Genomic DNA, 23,502 nt, shown 5'->3' with positions numbered 1-23,502 from the left:
TATACCATTTCGGACAAATGGCTGTCCAGTTTCTTCTTAAAAACTGGAGCATGCACCGCTTCTGGAGGCAGGTTGTTCCACAGGTTAATTGTTCTAACTGTCAGGAAGTTTCTCCTTAGTTCTAGGTTGACATATTAAGTTTAACTAAAAAAACAAATATTTTGCTATAGTAAATCTTTAGATAACAATTTATTACTTTCATGAAACTAAGGTATTTTTGTTGTTGTTGCTAAACATAATAATGTTTAAAGGCTTTCTACTTCAGATGAAACAGCCATTTTATATTTTAAAATATCACTAAAATAGATACCTCACTGCTCTATAACTCATTCTGCAAATTAAAAAAATCAATAAAATTATATTAATGTTATTTCTGTAGAGCAATATGTCTTCATAAATCCATGTCCACAAGTTGCAAGAGGTATGCTTTTTCCCACTTTTTAAATTATTTTATAGTAAAAGCATACAAATATAGTCAACTTTTCTTCACAAAGAACACAATTGTGTAAGTAAATTTTACCTTAAGTGTATAACAAGTAGCAAGAGACATTACCCAGAAAACTACAATTAGTTATCTTGTTTTTGCTTGCTAACTAAGACTACTAAAACTTTCCCTGTTTTTGCCCTGTCGTTCATCTCAACCTTGACCTGAAGATTAAACTCACTTTTATTGCACACAAAGGTCATCTGTATTAGGTCAACATTCAAAGTCCCTTGTCAACCAAGGTTGATATATTCCAACCTTTCCTACTCTAATGCATCAAATTTTTCATGGTGAGGTCATATTCAGCAGACAGTGTATTCAGCAATTTATTGCACCATTGTAATTTAGCACAGAATATGATTGTCCAAAAAGCTGCCTCATGAATAAAAATTTTACCCCAATATGCTAAATCCTATTACTCTGCAAAGCTGACAAATATGGTTCTGCATAGAAACCCTATAAATAGTTGTCCCTGAGATATAATGCAAAATTGGAAGAGTTATATTGAAGCCGTAAGTATTAGAGAAGGATCATAGTATTTTAAAACTCTAGCAGCCAAGAACTAATAATCATATGTGGATAGAATTAAATCTCAACTATAGAGCCCTTTAAAATCTGAAGGCATTTATTTATGATCTCACCAAGGTTGTTTGAGGTTGAAATATAAACAATAATTAGTAGGATGGGCCCTAGGTGAATGTATAATATGTGAAAAGAAAAAGGCATGCACGGTGAAAAGTAATGCAGTTGAATGGAAGCACCTATCCAGAATATAGATTGAGGTTTCTGAATAGAATCAAGACAATGTAGGTTCAAGCTTTGTCTAGAATATTAAATTCTCTGGCTTTTGCCCAGGCTCTCAGTCTGCTATGTTACAGAAAACTGAGGATAAAATTATGAGAAATTCAGGTATGCTTCCTTAAATTATTACAGTAAACCCTTTTCTTTAAGACAAATTTCTGTTTTTAATGCAAATAATCTGTCAGACAGAATGTGAAAGTAACAACTGTCCTGCCAGTGGAAAATATAAGGAGGAGGGTAACAAATTTAGAATAAAACTACCTCACTATCTCTGTACTTACCCATTATTCAGAATCACAGCACTCTTTGTAACACCAGAACTGCCCTGAATTCCTCCCTAGCTAAAAGTAACTATGGAAGTAATAACCAGCAGTGCAGTGACTAGCTGCTATGTATTTTAACATTGCTATTTGTTGTTGTAATTGTTTTTTTTTTTTACTTTCAACATTGTTCACCACTCAATCATTTGTTGAGATGGGCAGCTACTGTGTTCCCTGAAAGTAAGACCTACCCCCAAAATAAGCCCTAGCTTGATTTTTGGGTGTAGCCCTGAGCCCTACTCCAAAAGTAAGCCTAAAAATCAAGCTTGGGTTGGCATGGGGGATGGAGCTGCCCCTTGTGCCCCACACCCACTTACTTTACCAGTAGTGCCTCTTTTGGAAGCAAAAAAAAAAAATATAAGGTCTTATTTTCAGAGAAACACAGTATATAAACTGAATAGACAGACAGACAGACAGACAGACACACAGACAGATAGACAGATGTAAGGCAGAAGGCTTTGTTTGTCAGGCTTACTGACTGAGCTTGGCAGTTAATCACAGACTTCCTGTCACTTCATTGCTTAACTCAATTCCTTGCCTTGAGTTTGTTGAACTCTTTCATATATACAGTAGCTAAGACAGATGAAGGCCTTTAAATAAGACATAACATCATAAAGTAAAAATAAAGGTAAAGGTTTTTTCGGTCTAGTTGTGTCCAACTCTAAGGGGTGGTGCTCATCTTTGTTTTTTAGCTTAGGGAAACAGCGTTGTTGGAAGATATTTCTGTGGTCATGTGGCCAGCATGACTATACACCAAGGCACACAGAATGCTGTTACCTTCCCACTGAAATGGTACCTATTTATCTACTCCCATTTGCATGCTTTCCAACTGCTACCACAGCTGGGGCAAGTAACTCATTCCATCACATTACACTCCAGTCTTGAACCCAGCTGTCAGCTTTCTAGATGACAAGCGCAATGTCTTTAACTGCTGAATCACTGTATCCTCCTCACGAAATCATATGGAAGAGTTTTCTAAATGTAAAGATATTTATATTCTTATGTATTTAAATTATAGGCTTCTTCCCCCCTCCTTTCTGAATTAACAGATGCAGTGGTATCTCGGTACTTGACTACTTCAAAACTCATTGAATTTAGTATTCAACACATTCTGATACAAAAATGTTGTCCCAGTACTCTAAGCACTGCAAAAGGAAGTGGGGGACAGCCGCAGAAGGTGGACAGGAAGACATCCATGCTGGGAAGGTCGCTGACATAGGAAAAGGGACAGATATGAAATTCTTCCTGGCCCAAACAAAGAGTCACATGGTAGGTCACATGTATCAAAAGTGGTTTTTGTTTTGAAAAGGCAACTGGACTGATTTTGAGGAAAAGCAAGACGTTTCACTTCCTGGAAGCTTCATCAATTGTGTTGGATGCTATGGGAGATGGAAGGACAATTATTGACAGTTGAGATTAGTTGGTGGGAGCGGGAATGAGAGGTTGTGACAAGATGGGGGGGAATAAAAAGACTTGTTTTGTTTGCAGTCAGTTGGTCTTAACATTCTCTGAGAGGTGTTGTGGTTACTTGGGCTTTTATCTGTGGCCTTGGGGTCACCTGAATCAGAGGTGTGGAATCTTCTTTGAACAGCCAAAAGGACTATATTGTAAATTGGGGACAGGTGGTATCTTATCTTCCCCCTCTGTTGAGAGAGGGCTGCTCATGGTTTGTTTGCTACTTGTCCTTTTTAGTACTTGTTGGGCCTCACAGAACCATTTAAGCACAAATAGCAAGGTACCACAGTATATAGATTTCCATAATGCTCAGAGGCTGTCTAAGATCAGATCATTCTCTGTCCAATAAGAAGTCCTACCTTTGGCCCCTAGGCCAAAAGATTCAGTTCTCACTCTATTTGCTTAATGAAGCCACTTGATGAGGCCATCCACTGTCATGAGGTGAGGTACCATCAATACGATGAAGAAACCCAGCTGGTGAACTAAACAGTGCTGTTGATGTCCTGTCTCAGTGTTCGGAGACTGTGGGGGTTTGGATGAGGAACAATAAACTTTGGCTCAAGAACTGAGCAGGTTTGGGTTTGGGACTCCAAAATTGGGAAAATTACCATCATTGGTACTGGATGGAGTGGGTGCTACCCCCAAATAGATCTTGAACACAATCTGGAGATCCTTTTGGATTCAACCCACTTTGCTCCCTTCAGATATTATAGTATTTCCTATGTTTTTTGTAGGGATTTTTGGAAAAGGGATACTGACATATCAATCCTTTTTTAAAAAATAATGCTCTGTCTTCACTCCAATAAAAGCAGCACTGACAATTAGTACAATATAGTTCTAAAGGGAACAGAGGCAATTACAGGAGCTGCATAAAAATGTAATTGATTTAAAGGTCAGTACTCAACTGATGCAAATGCTTCCAATCTTTCTACTTCTATATGTCAGCAATTTCCACCCTTCCAAAAACTTATCTCAGAAACCTGCTTAGGATATTGACCAGCATTCTGGTCTAGCTACACCACTACTTATATTCTTATACATTCCTTAATTTTTTTAAAGTAGATGTAGTCATACATAAATGTAAAAGATATCAGGTTATGGTACAGTTGGTGCTGCTGCTGACACAGGAGAAAATGGAAGTGTAATATACTTTCAAATTTCTTTAGAAACCTTGAGATTTTGGGATTAGTCTTGAAGAATACAACTGTATCTCTAATGGACCCCTTGCAGCTTTATTTATTATTCTTCATAATACATCTATGCTATGAAAAACTAGTAGTGCAGTATACATTTAAGCTTACTGTAACTTTTTCAAGCATACACTGATAAGGATCACATTCCACATTTGCAGTCCATTTGCCAGTTTAGCTTAATGTAGCTTGAAGAGCAAGTCACATTTTACCTATTAGTTTTTCCTATAAATGTTATTGGAAAAACAAACTGTATAATACAGCTTTCATAAATGACATTCAGTATAAATATTAGTAAGTACAATATTACTTCTTTTACAAAAGTTAGTCCTTTTGCTGAATTTGCTCAGGTAGAGTGAAAGATAGATTTTCTGTATCTCACCATGATTCAAAATAGTGACCTACAATAAGTGATGTTTGGAACCTTGATAAGTTGTAAAGTGGTTTATATTGAGGTGTAAGAGGATTTGGGAACTTTGTCAAGAATTCTGAGAAAATGAGTTGCATAAATTTGCATTAGTGCCCATGAAGTGGCAAAAGAAAGCCATAGTACACAACTAGTGTGAGTCTTGCACTAGTTACAGGATGCTAACTTTAACATTTAAAGCCCCACATGGCTTGCCCCATGTACTTGCAGGACAACTTTTTCTGTGTGGAATTGAATTATTCAGTGTGTGCTCTCTGGAAAAATCTATTAGTGGTTCCAATTATCAAAAGATAAAAAGGCACACAGTCAGTACTTTCTGATAGCAGTTCCTGCATTTTGGAAGAGCCTCCTCCTTGAGCCCAGCCTAACACCCACTCTGAAAGCCTTCCAGAAGTTAGTGAAAACTGATGGTTCCAGAGGACATCTGGATAGTGATGTTGATACCATTTGGTTTTGCAGTATGGATTTTATGAATCTGTAATATGAATTTTAGGAGCTTATGGTATTATTTTGTTTCCATTTTTGTTTTTACTTGGGAGTCAGTGTAGATTACATGCAGTTTTACAATGGCATATAAATCAGATATCAATCTGTCAGAAGGTTGGAGATCTATCAGAGCAGATTTGGTAGTACATAAGGAACAGAATAGAAGAGTGCAAGATTACAGTGAAATTACTTTCTAAGGCACCCAGGGTAGCATTTAAATCACTTGTTAAGCCATCTGTACAACTTGCACTGGTGGATATCCCCTCAGGAGACTGCACATAAAACTAACTACAAGAAAACCACCTTATGCTAGAACTGATCATTTGGTTCAATATTCTGAATACTGATTGACAACAACCCTCCAAGATTTTAGGTGAGATTACTTTTCAAATCTAGAACCTTGTGGTACATGAAAGTGTATGATCTTTTAAGCTATAGCCAAGTCCCTGATACAACACTATCAATTATGCACTAATTTTACTCTTACGAGTGACTTTACATTAATAAATTTGATCCAAAGCCTTTTTTCATAAGCCTATAGAGGCCAGAATGAAAAGAAAAAAGATTTACTTAGTCATAGCAAACCGCAAAGCAAAGATTGTTTGTAATACAAAACATTTAAGATTGCAATTCACTTGCACTTAACTAAATGAGACTTGTATTTGAACAAACATGTTTAAGATAGCAATTCTAAATCCATGATATGTTCGTCCACACTATTCTAGAACAAATGGTTTATTGTGTCTCAGGGCACTAAAATGCTAATTTTTAACATAAAACTGTCTACAAATGTGATTAAAATTAAATATTACAAACACATTTCATCTTCGTAGTATTATTTTTATGTTTCCATTATTTCTGAACACAGCTTTGTCTGACACCATTTACATGGCTTTTTCTGACAGTGTAAACATCAGTATCATCTCATCAGGACCTATAGAAAAAAAAAAGTTCTGCCTATCCCAAATTGTCCCAAGAAGCTTGAAGATTAATTTGATTTAAAAGGCTTCAGGAACTTTCAAAGGAGAGTTGGTGGTTTCAGGCCATTTCCTAATGGACAGGTGCATCTATCATAAAACCATCAGGATTTCTGCCATTATTGGCAATTTCTCATCCACACACAATATTTTCATTTTAGAGTCTAGGCATATTGGCAGAAAGATATATTCTAGACAGAACAGTAAATTTCTACAAATGATACAATTCTGTATACTCAGAAAATATAAGAAATAATAGTTATTTCATTCATGGAGTAGTTTTATCAAGTTTAATAGGTTCAAATATAAAATATTTTATTTAGCTAAATTTAACAAAAATATTAGCAAAATATTAGCAGATTACAAAATGGGCAGTTTCTCTAATATACAAAACAATAAAAAGCAATTATTTTATAACTAAAAGTGTTTTTAGGAAAGGTCATCTTCAATGATTTCTTTTTTATTATAAAACTAAATAGAAAATATTCCCTATATGGTAACATCCAAGAGATAAAATGATTTCAGAGATAGTATATTAATATTCAACTAATTTACTGAGCTTGAAACTTTCAACTGTCAACTGGCTTGAAAATTCTTAAAAAATTAAGAATCACCCCTTGGAACCTGGTGCAAGTTCTGTAAATATGTACTATATATACAGTGAAAGAGTGGGGATGGGAACCATGCTGTTAATTTATGAGGCAAAAGATCAAACAATTTAAGATGCAGCAGCAGTTGTATCACTATGACAAAATGAGCCTTTGAAGTTTATTCTTATGCCAATAGTTTCAATTCTCAAATCTGAGAATTCATTTGCAGATGAAAATGGAAATGAGCAAAAATAGTTCTCCAAAATCTTTTAAGATGCTGAAAATTAGAATTTCCTAATTCAGCCTCAGAAGATCTGTTTTCCCTTCATTTTTGGTATATATTTTCCTTTGAACAATAATGGGTCTTAACTTTTTCATGTTTAGGATTTCCTTTACCAAGGCCTATTTAAGCTAATACTTTCTTCCATTCTAGAGACAAGACATTTCTACCAGCCTTCTGATGTTATTTGTGTCTCTGGTACTTTGAAAAGTGTGACACATATCCTTTTATGCTTTAGAAAGGAAACAACTTATAAATCCCCTATTTTTGAAATTCCCATGAAGAATATATTTATTTTCTGTAATTTTCAGTATTACACACATGAGCCCGGATATAACTATAATGGTTGCAAAGCTAACAAAAAAAAGAGCCCAGTCATTGTACAAGCAAATACATGATCTGTCTTTTAATACTTGTATACCACCCACTTATAGAAAGATGTGTATCCAAGGGTATGCCACTATATTCATGGTTTCTTTTTTTTCATATATTACTTTGTGCATCCTATCTGAGATAAGTCAATAATATTTTTCTCAACTGGGTATATGCAGAAAAAAAAGGCCACTGAGCAAGCTCATTTTGGAATCAACTTCAAGTTTATCTCACTTTATGCAAATTTGTAATTAGGTGATTGATCATTTTCACTGAAGAATTTGGTTTAAGTGAAAAATATGCTATTATCTGATTTGTGCCAATATACTCAATTTGTATTAAAGGTTCAGAAATGTGCCGAGAGTTTTTCCTGCCAAAACCATTTGAACATTTTCCTGCCAAATCTCGTTTTCCTCTCACCTATGTGGTTATCGTGTGTATTTATTGAGATGTGTGCCCCGTCTCCCATTTATTCCCTACCTCCAATAGACCTCGTTTTACGACCATTTGCTTAATGACAGTTCAAAGTTACAATGGTACTGAAAAAAGTAACTTACAATTGAAGTTATGCCTGTGATCATGTGATCACAATCTGTGAACTTCCCAGTTAGCATCCAAGCAAAATCAATGGGGAAACTGGTAGAAAAGTTTACAAATCATGCTCACATGATATCTTGCTTAACAGTTGTAATAGTTCGCTTATCACCACAGTAAAAATAGTCTGGTTGCATATGATTTGCTTAACAACTGCATCACTTAGCAAACAAAATTCTGGTCCCAATTGTGGTTGTAAGTCCAGAATTACCTGTATTGTTACTAGGGGGTCCAAAGGAACAGAGAAAATGAAAACAAAAAGGATTTTTCTAAAACCCTTGTTCCTAGAAACAAAGTTGAATATCCCCCAAATCTTCAGCCGGAAGAAAAGCTTTTTAACTGATTGAATGTTTTGTGCACAATGGTCCTCATTTTACCAATCTCGGAAGGATGGAAGGATGAGTCAACCTTGAGAATCAAACTTCCGAACAGCTGGCAGCCGGCAGTCAGCAGAAATAACGTGCAGTACTGCATTCTAACCACTGCGCCACCACAGCTCTTAGTGACAATAGTTGTAATCTCATAATGATTAGTCTAACAAAGAAATTAGCAGTTTATAGTTGTCATCCTACTTCTCAACTGAAAACTATGTATTTATTTAATTAATAATAATAATAAAGTTGGAAGGGACCTTGGAGGTCATCTAGTCCAACCTCCTGCTCAGACAGGAAACCCTATACCATTTCAGGCAAATGGCTGTCCAGTCTCTTCTTAAAAACTTCCACTGTTAGAGCATTCACAGCTTCTGGAGGCAGGTTGTTGCACTGATTAATTGTTCTAACTATCAGGAAATTTCTCCTTGGTTCTAGGTTGCTTCTTTTTTTAGTTAGTTTCCATCCATTGCTTCTTGTCCTGCCTTTGGGAGCTTTGGAGAATTGCTTGACTCCCTCTTCTTTGTGGCAAACCCTGAGATATTGGAACACTGCTATGATGTCACCCCTAGTCCTTCTCTTCATTAAACTAGACATACCCAACTCCAGCAACTGTTCCTTATGTTTTAGCCTCCAGTACCCTAATCATCTTTGTTGCTCTTCTCTGTACTCTTTCTAGAGTCTCAACATCATTTTTACATCGTGGTGACCAAAACTGGATGCAGTATTCCAAGTGTGGCCTTACCAAAGCACTGTAAAGTGGTATTATCACTTCACGTGATCTTGATTCTATCCCTCTGTTAATGCAGCCTAGCATGTGTTGGCTTTTTTTGGCAGCTGCAGCATACTGTGGTTCATATGTAACACACTGCTGGCTCATTTTTATTTTATTTATTTTATTTTTGCCTTTATTATTTTTATAAATAACTCAAGGTAGCAAACATATCTAATACTCCTTCCTCCTATGTATATGTTTGCATGAGGTTAACTCTATGAGGTGGGTTGGGCTTGGAGAGTGACTGGCCTAAGTCAAAACTAGAAAATCAAGTCTTACAGCCAATCCTAAATTGTTTTTCCCTTTTTACATGGAAATTTTTCAGTATCAAATTCTCTCTTTTTTCCCTTTAAAAACCACTATCTTCCAAAAGGAGTTCAGGTTCACTCACGTTTTGAGGACATCCTTCAAGCTGTTATGTACAACTAGCATGATCCTCAGTCTGATGAAAGTTAATCCTGTCTTTTGGTATGAAGTAGAGCTGTACAAGGATTCAGATTCAGAAGTGGAGCTTCCAAGCATGTAGGGGCACAAACATGGCACCTGCAACTCTTCAAACATAATGTATGGCCCAATAAAAAAGAATATATGTAGCTCAGGGTTGAACTATGGAGTCCTTGGTGCTTTCTGAGTTTGACTATTTGCTTGCAACATTTCATTACCCAATTAGTTAACATCACTTACACTCACACTAATGTTACCTAGTTGGATAATAAAACATATGCAAGCAATTAAGCTCAGAGAGGACCCCACAGAACAAGTATTTTTTTCCATGATTACTCTGTGGCTGAGGAAAACAGCCATATGATGCCAGGGCAAAAAGAGGCCACTGTTTTAAGGTGTACACAGATGCTATCTAGGTATCCTTATATACATGTAAACATAAAACATGTCCAAGTGTTGTATATCTTTAATACTTGTATCTTCCTATCTCAGTGATTATTTAACCTACCAGACAGAATGGCCTCTAGAATGAGAAAATTAAATGGCATAATTCAGCTATATTATAGATAGCTTTGGTTCTTTATTGCAATGAAATAATATGACTACCATTAAGACTTTTCAGTGATGCTAGAAAGAGTTAAGTGCTAAAGGAGCTGTTAAATATGTTTGCCAACGTGAATATAAAATGTATGAACATTATTTTTACGATACTAAGAAATATTAATATATGTTTTAGACTTTTTTATTTCAGTCTACTGTTCCTCCAAGCATTTAAGGCAGCGTTCTTCATAATCCAAATTACCCTAACCATTCTGTCTGGTAAGCTAACAGAGACAATTGACCTTATTTTTTCTTTTGATATGTGGCCATACAAAGCTCCAAACTATATCAGATCTGTAGTACTTGGGAAGATTAGGGAAATATACCCTACTTGGGAAAATGACACCTTTTGTAGAAGCGAGTGTAAATTATAAAGTGCAAGCATATGGATAGTAGAGGTAGTTCTCGACTTACAACCATTCGTTTAGTGACCATTTGAAGTTACAACAGGACTAAAAAAAGTGACTTATGACTGTTTTTCACACGATCATTGCAGCATCCCCATGATCACATGATCAAAATTTGGACACTTAGCAACTGACATGTATTTGTGACAGCTGCAGTGTCCCAGGGTCATGTGATCACCTTTTGTGACCTTCTGACAAACAAAGTCAATGGGGAAGCCAGATTCACTTAGCAACCATTTTATTAACAACTACAAGTCATAAAATGGGGTAAAATTCACTTAAGAGTCTTGTTTAGCAACAGGAATTTTGGCCTCAAGTGTGGACGTAAATCAAGGACTGCATCTAAACACTGCTCCGCCATCTATATTGTAAGAATTAAGGTATTTATAACAAATCTTAAAAGAAACAGGATTAGAATTGGTTCCCATGACAGTTGGCATCCTACAGTTCCACATCACACTGAAAAAAAGAACAGATAATTTACTGAGAACTAGCAGCTTATTTACATTAGGGATAGCCATTCTAGAGATGACACACCGCACTTTACATCTTTACTCATGGGTAACTTTCATTTTGAGCTCCTTAGCAAGCCAGAGTCACATTTCTTTTTACTGTTCCTCTAATCTCCCGCTTCCTTTTTAAAATCCAGCACAAAAATAGCGAAGCGAAATAACAGTAGACGGAAGTGAGCCTTTTATCACGCCGCAAAGCAGGGTAAACGGTCTCCTTTCCCATTACAAAAGGGATTCCCCGCAGGCGCGGGCCGCCACTTGTTAACAGGTACTTCCGACAGCTGACTTTTTCACTTCCTTCGTGTAAAAAAAAGGGGCGGAATTTGCCTTGGAAGAGCCAGGCGGCGGGAAGGAGGGGGGGAAGGAGAGAGGCTGCCCGGGGTAGACTTACCTGGGGAATTTTTCCTTCAGTTTCCTCAGGCTCTGCCTGGTGGGCGGTACCTGAGCCAGGAACTGAACCACCTCTTCGTATTGGGCTTTAGTAAGCTTCATAACCTCTCCCGGGAACGGAGATGACCCTGCAAGCTATAGCAGAGCGCAAAGGCACGCCTGGGGCGGGGACGAATTTCCTTGGTATGGGCGCTTCCCGGTTCCGGCCACCGCCGAGTGGAAGCAGAGGTTTTGATGAAACCCGGCGGCCAAAAGAAAACCCTGCCCAGTCTCTGCGGCTTCGCGCCACTGCACAAGACGAACACCCATGCGCTGCGCTCGGAGCTCCACCCTCGCTGGCGCGTAGAGCCCGGCTCGGCCCTTTTTCTCCTGGGCTGAAAGCTGCGAGGCCGGCGGGTTGCTCGGAGCGAGCGAGAGGCAAAGGAACGGTTGGCCTTTTTCTTACATTGGTGACCGGCCAGCTTGTCCGGAACTTATGCTATCCTTCGGGGGAGTGTAATTTTTGATATCTGGATAGGATTGAAAGAAGGAGATACTGGTTGTTCAGATTGCCCTGACCCTAAAATGATTTAAATATGGGGAAGGAGCTATGGCTGGCCTGCTTAGGCAGAAGTTATGCACAGTTGTCAGTTTGTGTATTGGTCGATCATGTGTGGATAAAAGTAACTGTTGAGGCAGCGTAATTATTGATACATTACAAAGGAGCCTGATTGGGGCAACCAACTTCATACAGAAAGAGTTTATTGGGGCAGACATTGCAAATGTTTAATTTGATTATAATTTATACTATTCAGATTATAATAAAGACAAATCCTGAAGCTTTTAAAGGAAATTCTGATGTATAAATTCATCCAGTTCTGAAGGGAATCTTATTTAAAAAGATTTATATGGCATCTCTGAGTGGCTCACAACGACTCTCAATGCAAATTAGAAAACAACACAGTACCTAAAAGCAAACGAAGGGAATAACATAATAGGAATAACAAATATAGACCATAAGTGAAACAGTAGATGCATTCCAGATTAATTTGTGCCAATCTGTAGTGTAGTTGTAGGGTAGGAGAGAACATGTTTTCAGGAATCCTAAAGAACTGAAGGTTCAACTGGCTTTATAGTAGAGCTGCCTGTATAGACAAAAAATAACTATTTCAAGGACTAAATTTCTACCCTGCCAAATACTAATCTGCTGATTTCTTTACTTAATTGATCCTAAGGCTGAAGTTATTCATCAGATCAATAAATTTATTGTCACTTCTAGAACTGATTGTTGTACCTGTTATGATTTCTTTGGTGTTCTTTATATTTAATCTTGGTTTGGTTTTTTTAAATTGTACTGCTTGACTTTTATTACCCGAGCTTCCAAATCTTTTGCATTTTCATCTATCGGTAGTGTTATCAGTATAGTGCATATTATTGATGTTTCTTCTTCTAGTTTTAAAACCATGTTTATCTTCCATCTATCAGTGTATATTCAACATGTAGATCAAATAACTGATCAGAGTATACAGTCTTTTTTCACTCCTTTGCCAACTGGACATGATTAGTTTTCCCATGGTCAGTGATTCTCTGCCAGTGTGCAGGAAACAATGACAATAAGATGTGAGATTTTTAATTTCCTGTGGATATTCCACTGCTTGGCATGGTCAACAAAACTGAATTGTACCTTATAATCAGTGAAGCACCTATTGACGTATTTGGGTATTCTTGGGCTTTCTCAATAATCTAGTTTGTATGAATATTGATGTCTCTTGATATTTGGTTTGCTTTCTTCTGTTTCTTGGTCTTTGGTAGTCTCTTCACATTCATTCTTAATAACATCCTTGATTTCATTCCACAGTGATATTCAACAATTCCTCATGTTCTACTTCCTCATGCTCAGGATCATATCATGGAAACTAGTTGGCTTTGTTCCCCCACTTCAGCTTGACTTGAAATTTGCATATGGACAGTTTGTAATTTATTATACTATTAGTCCCTGACCACATGTTTGCTGGTATAACTGAGCTTCTATAGCTCCTTATATCAATAATACAGTCCATTTGATTTCTGAGTATTCCATCTAGTGATTTTTGAACATAATGTTAGCAATGAGAACATCACTGGATTGGAAGAAACATAAGTTCCCTTGCTTCATATCTGTTTCCTAGGCCATTCAATCCAACTATGTTTTACATCTTATTATTTTCAATTTTGGCATTCCAGGCTTCAACCATAAGCAGCAACTCTCACCTGTGTGTTCTGTCAATTTCAAATAAAACTTAACCATAAAGCCCTAGGCCTTTTCTTCTTAATGATTGGAGAATAGACTTGAATAACATCTAATTGCTATTATTTATTCATTGACTACATTGTACCCAAGTAGTCTCTTTGCTACTGTCAGTCTTCCAAGATAGACAAACCTGGAAACCAAAGACATGCAAGCCAGTACTACTTTTATTATAAGGTTTGTAAAGAGTCTTGCAAGCATGAAAGTATTTCTCCCCCTCCTTCCTTTCTTCTTCATGAAAACTAAGAAGGTCATGTCTGAGACACTTTTCTCAAATTACGTTTCTGTCCTGGACTCAGATTTCTTTTATCTGACCATTATTGTAGTTGTAGCTCTTCCTTCTGTTCCTCACAGTTATTTTTTCTGCCCATTATAACTAAACCCTTCCTGAATATGAAAGCAGCACTGTTCCCTTCTTTGTTTTTTATGTTTTGATAGTAATATAATCTTCTGACTGAAAGTGTCCAATTCCAGTGAATAATATTCCAGACTTCCACTATAATGTTTTTGTAGCTCTGGATTTTCTTTTCTTTTTCAGGGTATCACTAGCAACTAGACATCTTAAAGGCCTTGATATAGTCACATTATAAGCACCATTAGTATTCTAAAACAATCTAAGCTCTTCTTCAGTAGATGGTTAGTGCCATCTGACCCGAGGTGCCATCATCCAGTGCTATATCATTAATCATTTCAACCTGCCTATCCATCTGATTTTTTTGGTACAATACAGGAATGGTTTACTACTGTCTTCTCTTGTGCAGAATGAAATGAAGCTATTATAGAATCTACCGTATATGCCGGCATATAAGACAACTTCTGGAAGCGCTAAACTCAGCGCCAAAGATGGGGGTCGTCTTATACGCCGAGTCGTCTTATACGCCGGAAATACTGGTAGTTTCCGGCGTATAAGATGACGTTCTAGGAAGGCGACTCGGCGATAAAGATGGGGGTCGTCTTATACGCCGGGTCGCCTAATACGCCGGCATATATGGGTAAGTGAGTTCTGCTATAAATACTTCGAAATCTCCTCCCAGAGGGAAGCAACAAACAGACCGTGAAGTGGGTGTGTGGGTGCTTATAAGCAGCATCCTGAATAACAGGAAGTGAGCTTCCTATAACCTCAGCTGTCCTTACCACTCTCTATATGGACCTTCTATCTGAGGAACTGTTACCATCAAATCAAATAGTGATGCAGTTTATTAAAACGTTCTCAATTGTGCCTCTGTAAAAAGTGACTAGGACAGAAGGAAAAAGATGTGCTTTCCTCATCTGATGCAAGAAATGCAAATAATGGTTTGCACGCTTCATTAAAGACAACTTATGAAGAGACTAAGATTGTTAGTTATCTGCACCCCCAGGTACCTAACACTATTGATCACCTCCACAGCTGCAGTCTTGATACAAAGTGAAGTACAACTGCTGGCCCTTTCTAAAATCAACAATAATCTCCTTTGTTTTATTAACATTAAAAACCAGGTTGTAGTTTTTTCACCAGTACACCAAAACGTTCATCTCATCCCTTTATGACTTTTTGTTATCCTCCCGGATAAGACCCACCACTGCCATGTCATCCACATACTTCACAATAGGATTTGTAGCAGACTTAGCACAGCAGTCATGGGTCATCAAGGTGAACATAATGAACTCAAAACATAGCCCTGTGGGGAACCCGTACTCAAAAAGATGGAATAGGAAACTCCTTCCAACTCGCACAAACTGAGGCCTATCAATAAGGAAGCCAAGTATCCAGTTATGTAAAGAAATATTAAAACCTAATAGGCCCAGATTGTTCACCAAATGCTGGGGAATGATTGTGTTGAACGCTGAACTAAAATCAATAAACAGCATTAGCATGTGTATTCTTCTCCAGAATACTGCATCAAACTAAGATGAAGCACACAAGAAAGTGCATCATGTATAGAGCGGTTCAATCAAGCTTTGGCAAGAAAAGTAGAAATTAGTGTTTCTATAGCCAAAAAAATTACAACCTTATGGGTTTTTAAATGGATATTGAACCTAAAAGGACTTTCCCCTCTCATCTACTAACATTAGAGGATAATAATATTGCTTTTCTGATAAAAAGAAAATATACAGATTACATATATACATACATTATAACAAAAGTTAATCCGTATTATCACTTTTTAACTAACCGACAGTATATAATAAAAGAGAGGCATAGCTGGCTGTGATTCTAAGAAGATCCTATTTCTTGTCATAAATGATGAAATTTCATCATATGTCCTAGAAGGGCTCTTAATAATAATAATAATAATAATAATAATGTTGGAAGGGACAAGATCTGAAAGCATGTTCAGAGTGGCACAGAAAGAGGCAGCTCTAAAGGTATTCTGGATCCAAATTATTATAGAAAATCACAATTCCTTTGAATTGTGCACAGAAACAAGTAAACAATCTGACTTAACAAAATGCAGTGGTAGGAGCAAATTATACTGATATCCTCACAACCACATTCTAAACCTAATAAAAGCCCTGTTTACATATGAAAACCTGGTAGTGCAGGGATTTGTGGGGTTTTTTTGATAACTAGTTGTACAACTACTTATTGCTTTCAGGCAGACATTTCAGATACTGAACATTGTGATTTATGTATTGAATTGATTTATTGTTACAGGACATGGTTAGGGTTGTGTGTCACATATATTTTGTGACTATACTAAACTATCTGGATGATTCTAGCATGCAGAAATGGGGGCAATAATGCTATAAAGCAGCGGTTCTCAACCTTGGGTCGGGACCCCATTTGGGGTCGAACGACCATTTCACGGGGGTCACCAAACAACGTAGTCCGCCATTTTTTTCCCCTTTTCCTTAGCTGTGCTACTCCCTTTTATTCTATTGGCTTTTGAAAGCCAATAGAATAGACTCTCTTGAATAGAGTCTAATTCTATTGGCTTTCAAAAGCCAATAGGAATTGTCCAGGCTGTCTCTGCCCTGCTGAGCCCGCCAAAAGCCCCAGTCTGCAAACGGTGCTGCAAGTTTTCTGCAGCGAAGGCAAGCTGTCTGAAAGTTTCCACCCCTCCCTGCTGAGCAACTACTAAAAATGTAAGTAAAAGAGGGCCAGGGGTGGGAGGTGGGAGGCTGGTGGGCACAGGGAGGGTTGCTGGCGCATGTGGGGCCCGGCGGGTGCCTTACCTCCCTTGGGCTGGGCCAGCTGGTGGCCCAGCTGGTGGTCGGCCTGCGCCGTCTCTGCTGCTTGCCAGCTATACCTCGGCCGGCACGGGGTGGCACCACGCATGCATGGCGCTCCCATGCAGGGAAAGTCCTCGACTTACGACTGGTTCGGTAGTCCTCAACTTACGACCGGTTGGGGGTCGCAGCATTAAAAAGGTTGAGAACCACTGCTATAAAGCAAGAACAGGCATATTGTAACATCAAATTCTGCAATCAGTCCTAAGGTAAGACCACACAATTATTCCATAGCATTTCAACACTTACTGATTGTGTTTACCATCAATGAAATATTCCGCAGACAGGGCAGTAAGAAGGATAATTTCTTTCTTTATCTAGTTCTCATTAGACAACCAGAACTATTCCCAATATAATTCTGTCACTTCTGCAAATAACCTTACTGCCTCTAGATCAGTGGTGGCGAACCTATGGCATGGGTGCCAGAGGCGGCATTCAGAACCCTCTCTGTGGGCACGCACGTCGTCGCCCCAGCTTCGCCACTCCCCATGGTCCCTTCCTCACCAGCAGCCCCCCCAGAGGAGAGTCACCCCAGGCGCAGCCTGTGCAGAGCAGCACAGCCAAGTATTAAGCCATCCTGCTTGAGCTCCAATGAAAGCCAAAAACCAGGAACATTAAACAACCAACAGCTTTATTCGCTATATGGAAACAAAGTTAGCACTGGGAGTGACTTGCTCCCAGTGCCTTATATACAACAAGCACACCCCACCCACACCGGACCCCACCCTTACCTGGCCCAGCCCCGGCTTAACAAGCCACAATTAGAGCAGTGTTAAAAGGAAGCGCCCGTTCAGTGCGTAGCTCCTCCCCTGCTTACCACCTCACCCTTGTGCCCCCTCCCCATCTGCCAATACACCTTCAGTCATGCAAGGCCATTTGCCAGTAGCTTAGACAATAACAGTCCCTTTCCCCTGCCACCTGTCCTCGTAGTCTGCCGAAACGCTGTTGGACCCGGCGAAGCTAGGACACCCACAGTTCACACTGGTACTAATGCCTGAGGAGCAGCAAATGGAGCCGGATTCCCCTTGATGATGTCAGTGGCACCTCCTGATGACATCAGACGTCAGTGCCACAGGATGGCAGTCGGCCACAATGGCGCAGGGAGACACAGGGCGGCAGAATGGCGAATGGAGCCTCTCTAGAATGGTAAGCAGGCAGCGGCTCCACCCGTACGGTCGGCAAGGCCTCGCAGGGTCTGACACCAAGGACATGGCAGCCGGGCAGTGGGGACAAGACTCCACCCTTGCGCCCCATCACATACCAATGATGCTGTGGGACACAGACAGAGGACGGGGCCACCATGATGCTGCTGGGCCGCCTGAGCGATCTGCTGTGGCAGGCCATGAAGGTGTGTGGCCCTGAGGGCAGGAGACACGGGGACGGGGCAGGGGCGAGGTGGTTTTTGGGCACTCGGTCTCTAAAAGGTTCGCCATCACTGCTCTAGATGCAACATAAGTTTTACTGACAAATTTCATTTTAAAGTTTTGACTTTTAACAACCTAGTTAAGTTTCATTTGTGTTATAAATCACATATATTGTGATTTTTTTTTTGCTCTATCTAAGGTAACTCCTCACTGTCTTATCATAGACTCCCCTCTACTCCATTAATCTCTAGCCATTATTGAATTCTTGATCTTTCCTCCCTATTTAAAAAGCTAAAAATCCTTATACATTATAAACATTGCTCATATAACAACTATCCTGACCTCTTTATCGTTTTATCATTTTGCTTACCTTTTCCTCCTAACTATAAATATAATGGTCCGTGCCCCAGTTTCTCCACTACTTATTATATGCAGTATTTAGTGTTTACGATATATTTCTGTTTTAAGTGACAAATGTAAAAAGGCAAAGGTTACAATAAATATAGAATTGGACAGATTAAAGATTAATCAGAAGAAAAAATAAATAGAACTCTATCCAACCTGACCATTGAGTTTTGCTCTCAGAATTAAATTCTCTTTTTCAGTCCCTTTTTATTTCATTGTTTTATTAGAAGTCATTTAGTGCAGTTATAGAAAGAATGGTTATATCTTTTTGTCCTTCTTTTCTCTTTTTAACACATATATTCTTTTTCATAAACACATACACTGATATAATGTTCTTAACCTTAGAGACAAACACATTCAAAACTATAAAATAGCTTTGTTAAAAAGGAAAAAGCAGATTATATAAAAAGAGATTTCATATTCTTTTTTTCTGTAAAGTAATATCTTCATTCTTTAATATTAGTAGATGAGATGTACCTTTTTGGTACAAAATCCATTAAAAAACCCTCAAAGTTATAATTTTCTTTGGCTACAGAAAGGCTAATTTCCCCTTTTCTTTCCAAGGTTTGGTATTACCATTTTTTCCTGAAATAGAGGTTTCTTAATAATTATCTGCTTCTTCCTTCCTTTAAAAAAATTAAGTCTTATTTTAAAAAAAAAAGGCATTGTGGTGGGATAATGTCCATAAAAATGATTTTTCTTTTTTTAAATAGCTAATGCGGTTCACTTTAAGTTGTGGGATTTTTTCCCAATCAACTTGGCTTCTGTTTCAAAAAATGTTTCTGTATATTCCGAATACAGCTGAAATATGGGAAACCATGTATACAAAATTGCCAGACAAAAAGTTGAAGACCGAACTTTATTTATTAAGAATTCTTCTTAGAAGAATTTCTGTACAGATTTTGTTTTGTATCATCTTCGAAATCTTTCAGACCAGGCATGTCAAACTGCCGGCCCACGGGCCAGATACATCACGCCAAAACTGCACCTATCCCATTGCTGGCAATGGGGAAAAACTCCCAATAGGTTGCACGACATCACATGATGTCGCAAGTTTGACATGCCTGTTTCAGACTATTCTCATGACGCTCTTTCTTGTATTGTATTCAGTATTGGTTAATAGATTGTGCTTGTTGATGAGGATGGTTTTACCTAAGCTTTTTTTTAATGCTTTCTGCTTTGTTGCTTATTATATTACAACCTTCTGCTTTCAACAACATTGTTTAAGGAGAATTATGAGAATTTGCAAAGAGAGAGTACATTACCTGTCAGTATACTCTGTAGCTCTAGCTATGAAATTTAGAATAATTTAATGCTATGAAATTTAGAATAATTTAGACTCTGGTTATAGTTGGACTGGAATCTCCGCTGTTGTGGTAAATAAATGAGTTTTTTCAAGAATCCTCCTTTGTCTGCAGCCAGCATATTTTCAAAGATGTTACTCATGAGAAGGGGTCTGCTGTTTGCTCATCTTTATTGGCAGTTATGTTTCTGATCGCTACTGCCAATCAGCTCTGTTCTTTAATAGTTTGCTACAGCATTCTAAGCAGAATAATTTATCAATATCATACTTTGATTATCAGAATACAGCTGGATCTTGTTTTGGGTGAGATAAAAGTATAAACCTTGGTCATAAAGCATTTTATAAATTAAAGTGAAAACTGACAAGTATGAAGATGGAGATTTAAAAGTGCCTCTTACACAGTTCTAAGATGTGAAACTTAGAATGTATGTCTGTTCTAGGTTTTATGAAAGGGATTCTGTTTCACAAAAGCTTGTACCGTAATAAATTTGGTAGTCTTTAAGGTTCCCCCAAAGTTTATAACAGTAACTTATTTTTAATCTTGATGGTGAGATGAGTGTGGACATGAAGAATCCCTTATGTCACTGCAGGTTCTTGTTTCATATTAAAGATGCAAATAAAATAATTTTGGGGGCAGTTTATGATCCTTAGCAGTCCAATTTAGAAATAATATTGTCTTGACATAGTGTTTTACCCTAATACTAAGGCAAGAGCTATTAAATAAAATCCTGTAGTTAAAAAGAAAAGTGTTTTTATCTGTATTTCCCATATGCGGACAATTAGAGCAATCCAGTATTTAAAACCTTCAATTCATTTGCAGTTTATAAATTTCAGTTTTAAGAAAGATAATTTTTTCCTTTCAAAGGCATGATGATATCTACACTGATGAAAAAAGCCATTGTCTGATTGCAGTATGAAGTATGAGTTCGCAGATATCTCTGATTCAGAATATATTTGTAATACTCTCAGTTTTTTTCCTGTTCTAGTATTGCTCTGCTGGTTTAATTTTTTTATGCATTGACTTTAATGTTTTCTGTGCTTTTTTGTTTATGACATTCTAATATTTTGATGTTGATTTTCTATGATTATTTTACTGTCTATCACAGTGGTTCTCAACCTTTTTAATGCCGCGACCCCAACCGGTCGTAAGTCGAGGACTACCCAACCGGTCATAAGTCGAGGACTACCCAACCGGTCGTAAGTCGAGGACTACCCAACCGGTCGTAAGTCGAGGACTACCCAACCGGTCATAAGTCGAGGACTTTCCTTGCCCGGGAGCACCGTGCATGAATGGTGCTGCCCCCTGCGTCGGCTGAGGCGTAGCTGGCAAGCAGCAGAGATGGCGCAGGCCGACCACCGGCTGGGCCACCAGCTGGCCCAGCCCAAGGGAGGTAAGGTACCCGCCAGGCCCCACGCGCGCCAGCAACCCTCCCTGTGCCCGCCGGCCTCCCACCTCCCAGCTCTGGCCCTCTTTTACTTCCAATTTTAGTAGTTGCTCAGCAGGGAGGGGTGGAAACTTCCAGACAGCTCGCCTTCGCTGTAGACAACTTGCAGCACCGTTTGCAGAATGGGACTTTTGGCGGGCTCAGCAGGGCAGAGACAGCCTGGACAATTCCTATTGGCTTTTGAAAGCCAATAGAATTAGACTCTATTCAAGAGAGTCTATTCTATTGGCTTTCAAAAGCCAATAGAATAAAAGGGAGTAGCACAGCCAAGGAAAAGGGGAAAAAATGGCGGACTGCATTGTTTGGTGACCCCCGTGAAATGGTCGTTCGACCCCAAATGGGGTCCCAACCCATAGGTTGAGAACCACTGGTCTATCATAATATTTCTTTGGAAGACAATCTCTCCTACTTTTAAAGCTATTTAATTAAAAACATCTAATTTAATTTATTAGTTAACTGTACCCATATAAGGAAAAAAGAAAATAATGTACTGGCAGCATAGCTTTGAATAGCAGTATAGATTACTAGTTTTTTCTTCAAGATGATGTACAAACTCTCAGTTTGAAGGGTAATATAATACTTGGGAAGTGTGTGTTGCTTACTATTCATGTATATGATCAAGGCCAGTCATAGAGATGGACAATCCAGTTCAAAGAGGTGCCAAGCACTTCTCAGTGTCTTGCTTTTGCTGAACTAACTGAATTACTGAATGGACATAAAATTTGTAACAATTGAATTTGATATGTAGTTGTCCAGGACTAGGCAAATGTGTATAATCTAACTATCTTTCATTTTTTCCCAGTGTATTGTATTTTATGAAAGTATAATCTACAGTATTAAAACCCAATTCATTATTTTAAAGTATGCTGCTTTTTCAAATTCTAGTTTAATATTATTTCTTCATAAAAATCATTCAAATATAGAATTATTTTGAGGCAACATAGTTGCCATTTAGTAGATAATAGATCACATATAGATTTTAAATGTTCTCAGCTTTAATAAGCTATCTTTATCACTAGGAACTATGACTAGAAGATCAGGAAATTTTGTAGCACAACTCAAGTCTTTAGTAACACCCCCCCATCCCTCACCCCCACCCACATATATACAGTAGTATGTATGTGTGTGTATGTGTATGTGTGTATGTATATATATATATATATATATGGCAAGAAATAAAATGATCACCAGGATAACAAAAGTATAAAATTTATTTAAAAAAGTGCCTAGCTTTCGCCGTCACCTGCCGGCATCCTCAGGGCTAGTGCGCCAGGGAGTGAGAATCGCTTTTAAAGGTGTGTCAAAGTCTGCGCACGACTCCTCAGCCTCGTCATCGGGCCCAATTGGTATGACTGCGCACAAATGGTCTGTTCTTTCCTATTGATTTCAATTGCGTGTTTATCATCGTCCATCCTTCTTTCTCTTGGTCTTAAGGTGGGTGGGTGAATGTCTCTCTTATTATGGTGGTCCCTACGTTTTAATCTTTCCTCCCCAGGTTCGGATAGTAATAAACCTTTCGTGTTTGTTTTATAACCCTCCTTCGTCCCATTATTCTTCCTACGGCAAGTTTTTCCTTTGATTTCAACACTTTCACTCCCTATGCAAACGTCATCTGGATGATCTTGCAAGTCCTTCCGAAGTGGATGCAAACCATCGGTGGTCTGGGGCTGGAGGGTAGATTGTTCAGTTGCAGGAAGAGGGGGTGGTTCTCTAGCTGTCATCGCATCTAGCTGCTTAGTGCGTGCTATACAGTGTTTAGTCAGCCCGGGGGTGGTGGTAGAATTGTGTTTTCACTCGTCTCCCCTGGGTTCAGATGGCAATACACGTCCCATCCCTGTCTTACGCTCCCCCTTCATCCTATGGCTCCTCTTACGGAGGGCCCCTCCCTTAGCTTCATCACTTCTGCAAACCCCGTCTGAGCGATCTCGTGAATCCCTCCGGGGTGGGTGTAATTTGCTGATGATCTGAAGTTGGGGGCTAGATTGTTCAACCATGGGCGGGGGAGGTGGTTCCTTGGTCGCCACTGCGCACAGC

The 23,502-nt window shown here is 38.6% G+C and overlaps 1 protein-coding gene across 3 annotated transcripts in view; it reads right to left on the bottom strand.

Annotated features, from left to right (window-relative positions):
* Positions 1-12,710, bottom strand: part of CDIN1 (CDAN1 interacting nuclease 1) — a 142,937-nt gene extending 130,227 nt beyond the window's left edge. For 2 of the 3 annotated variants that reach the window (XM_039347322.1, XM_039347323.1), the window contains exon 1: positions 11,477-12,707. In XM_039347322.1, the coding sequence (XP_039203256.1) occupies positions 11,477-11,577 (101 nt within the window). In that variant the 5' untranslated portion in view covers positions 11,578-12,707. Of the gene's footprint in view, positions 1-11,476 lie in introns of all 3 variants that reach the window. The other variant, XM_039347325.1, reaches the window with a different exon arrangement.
* Between the last annotated feature and the right edge of the window lie 10,792 nt (positions 12,711-23,502).

The sequence above is a fragment of the Crotalus tigris genome, unplaced genomic scaffold (genome assembly GCF_016545835.1).
Source record: "Crotalus tigris isolate CLP2741 ecotype Arizona unplaced genomic scaffold, ASM1654583v1 scf7180000018064.1731613, whole genome shotgun sequence".
Taxonomy (NCBI): domain Eukaryota; kingdom Metazoa; phylum Chordata; class Lepidosauria; order Squamata; family Viperidae; genus Crotalus; species Crotalus tigris.
Note: the sequence above shows the minus strand (reverse complement) of the source record. Positions and strands in the feature narration are given on the sequence as shown.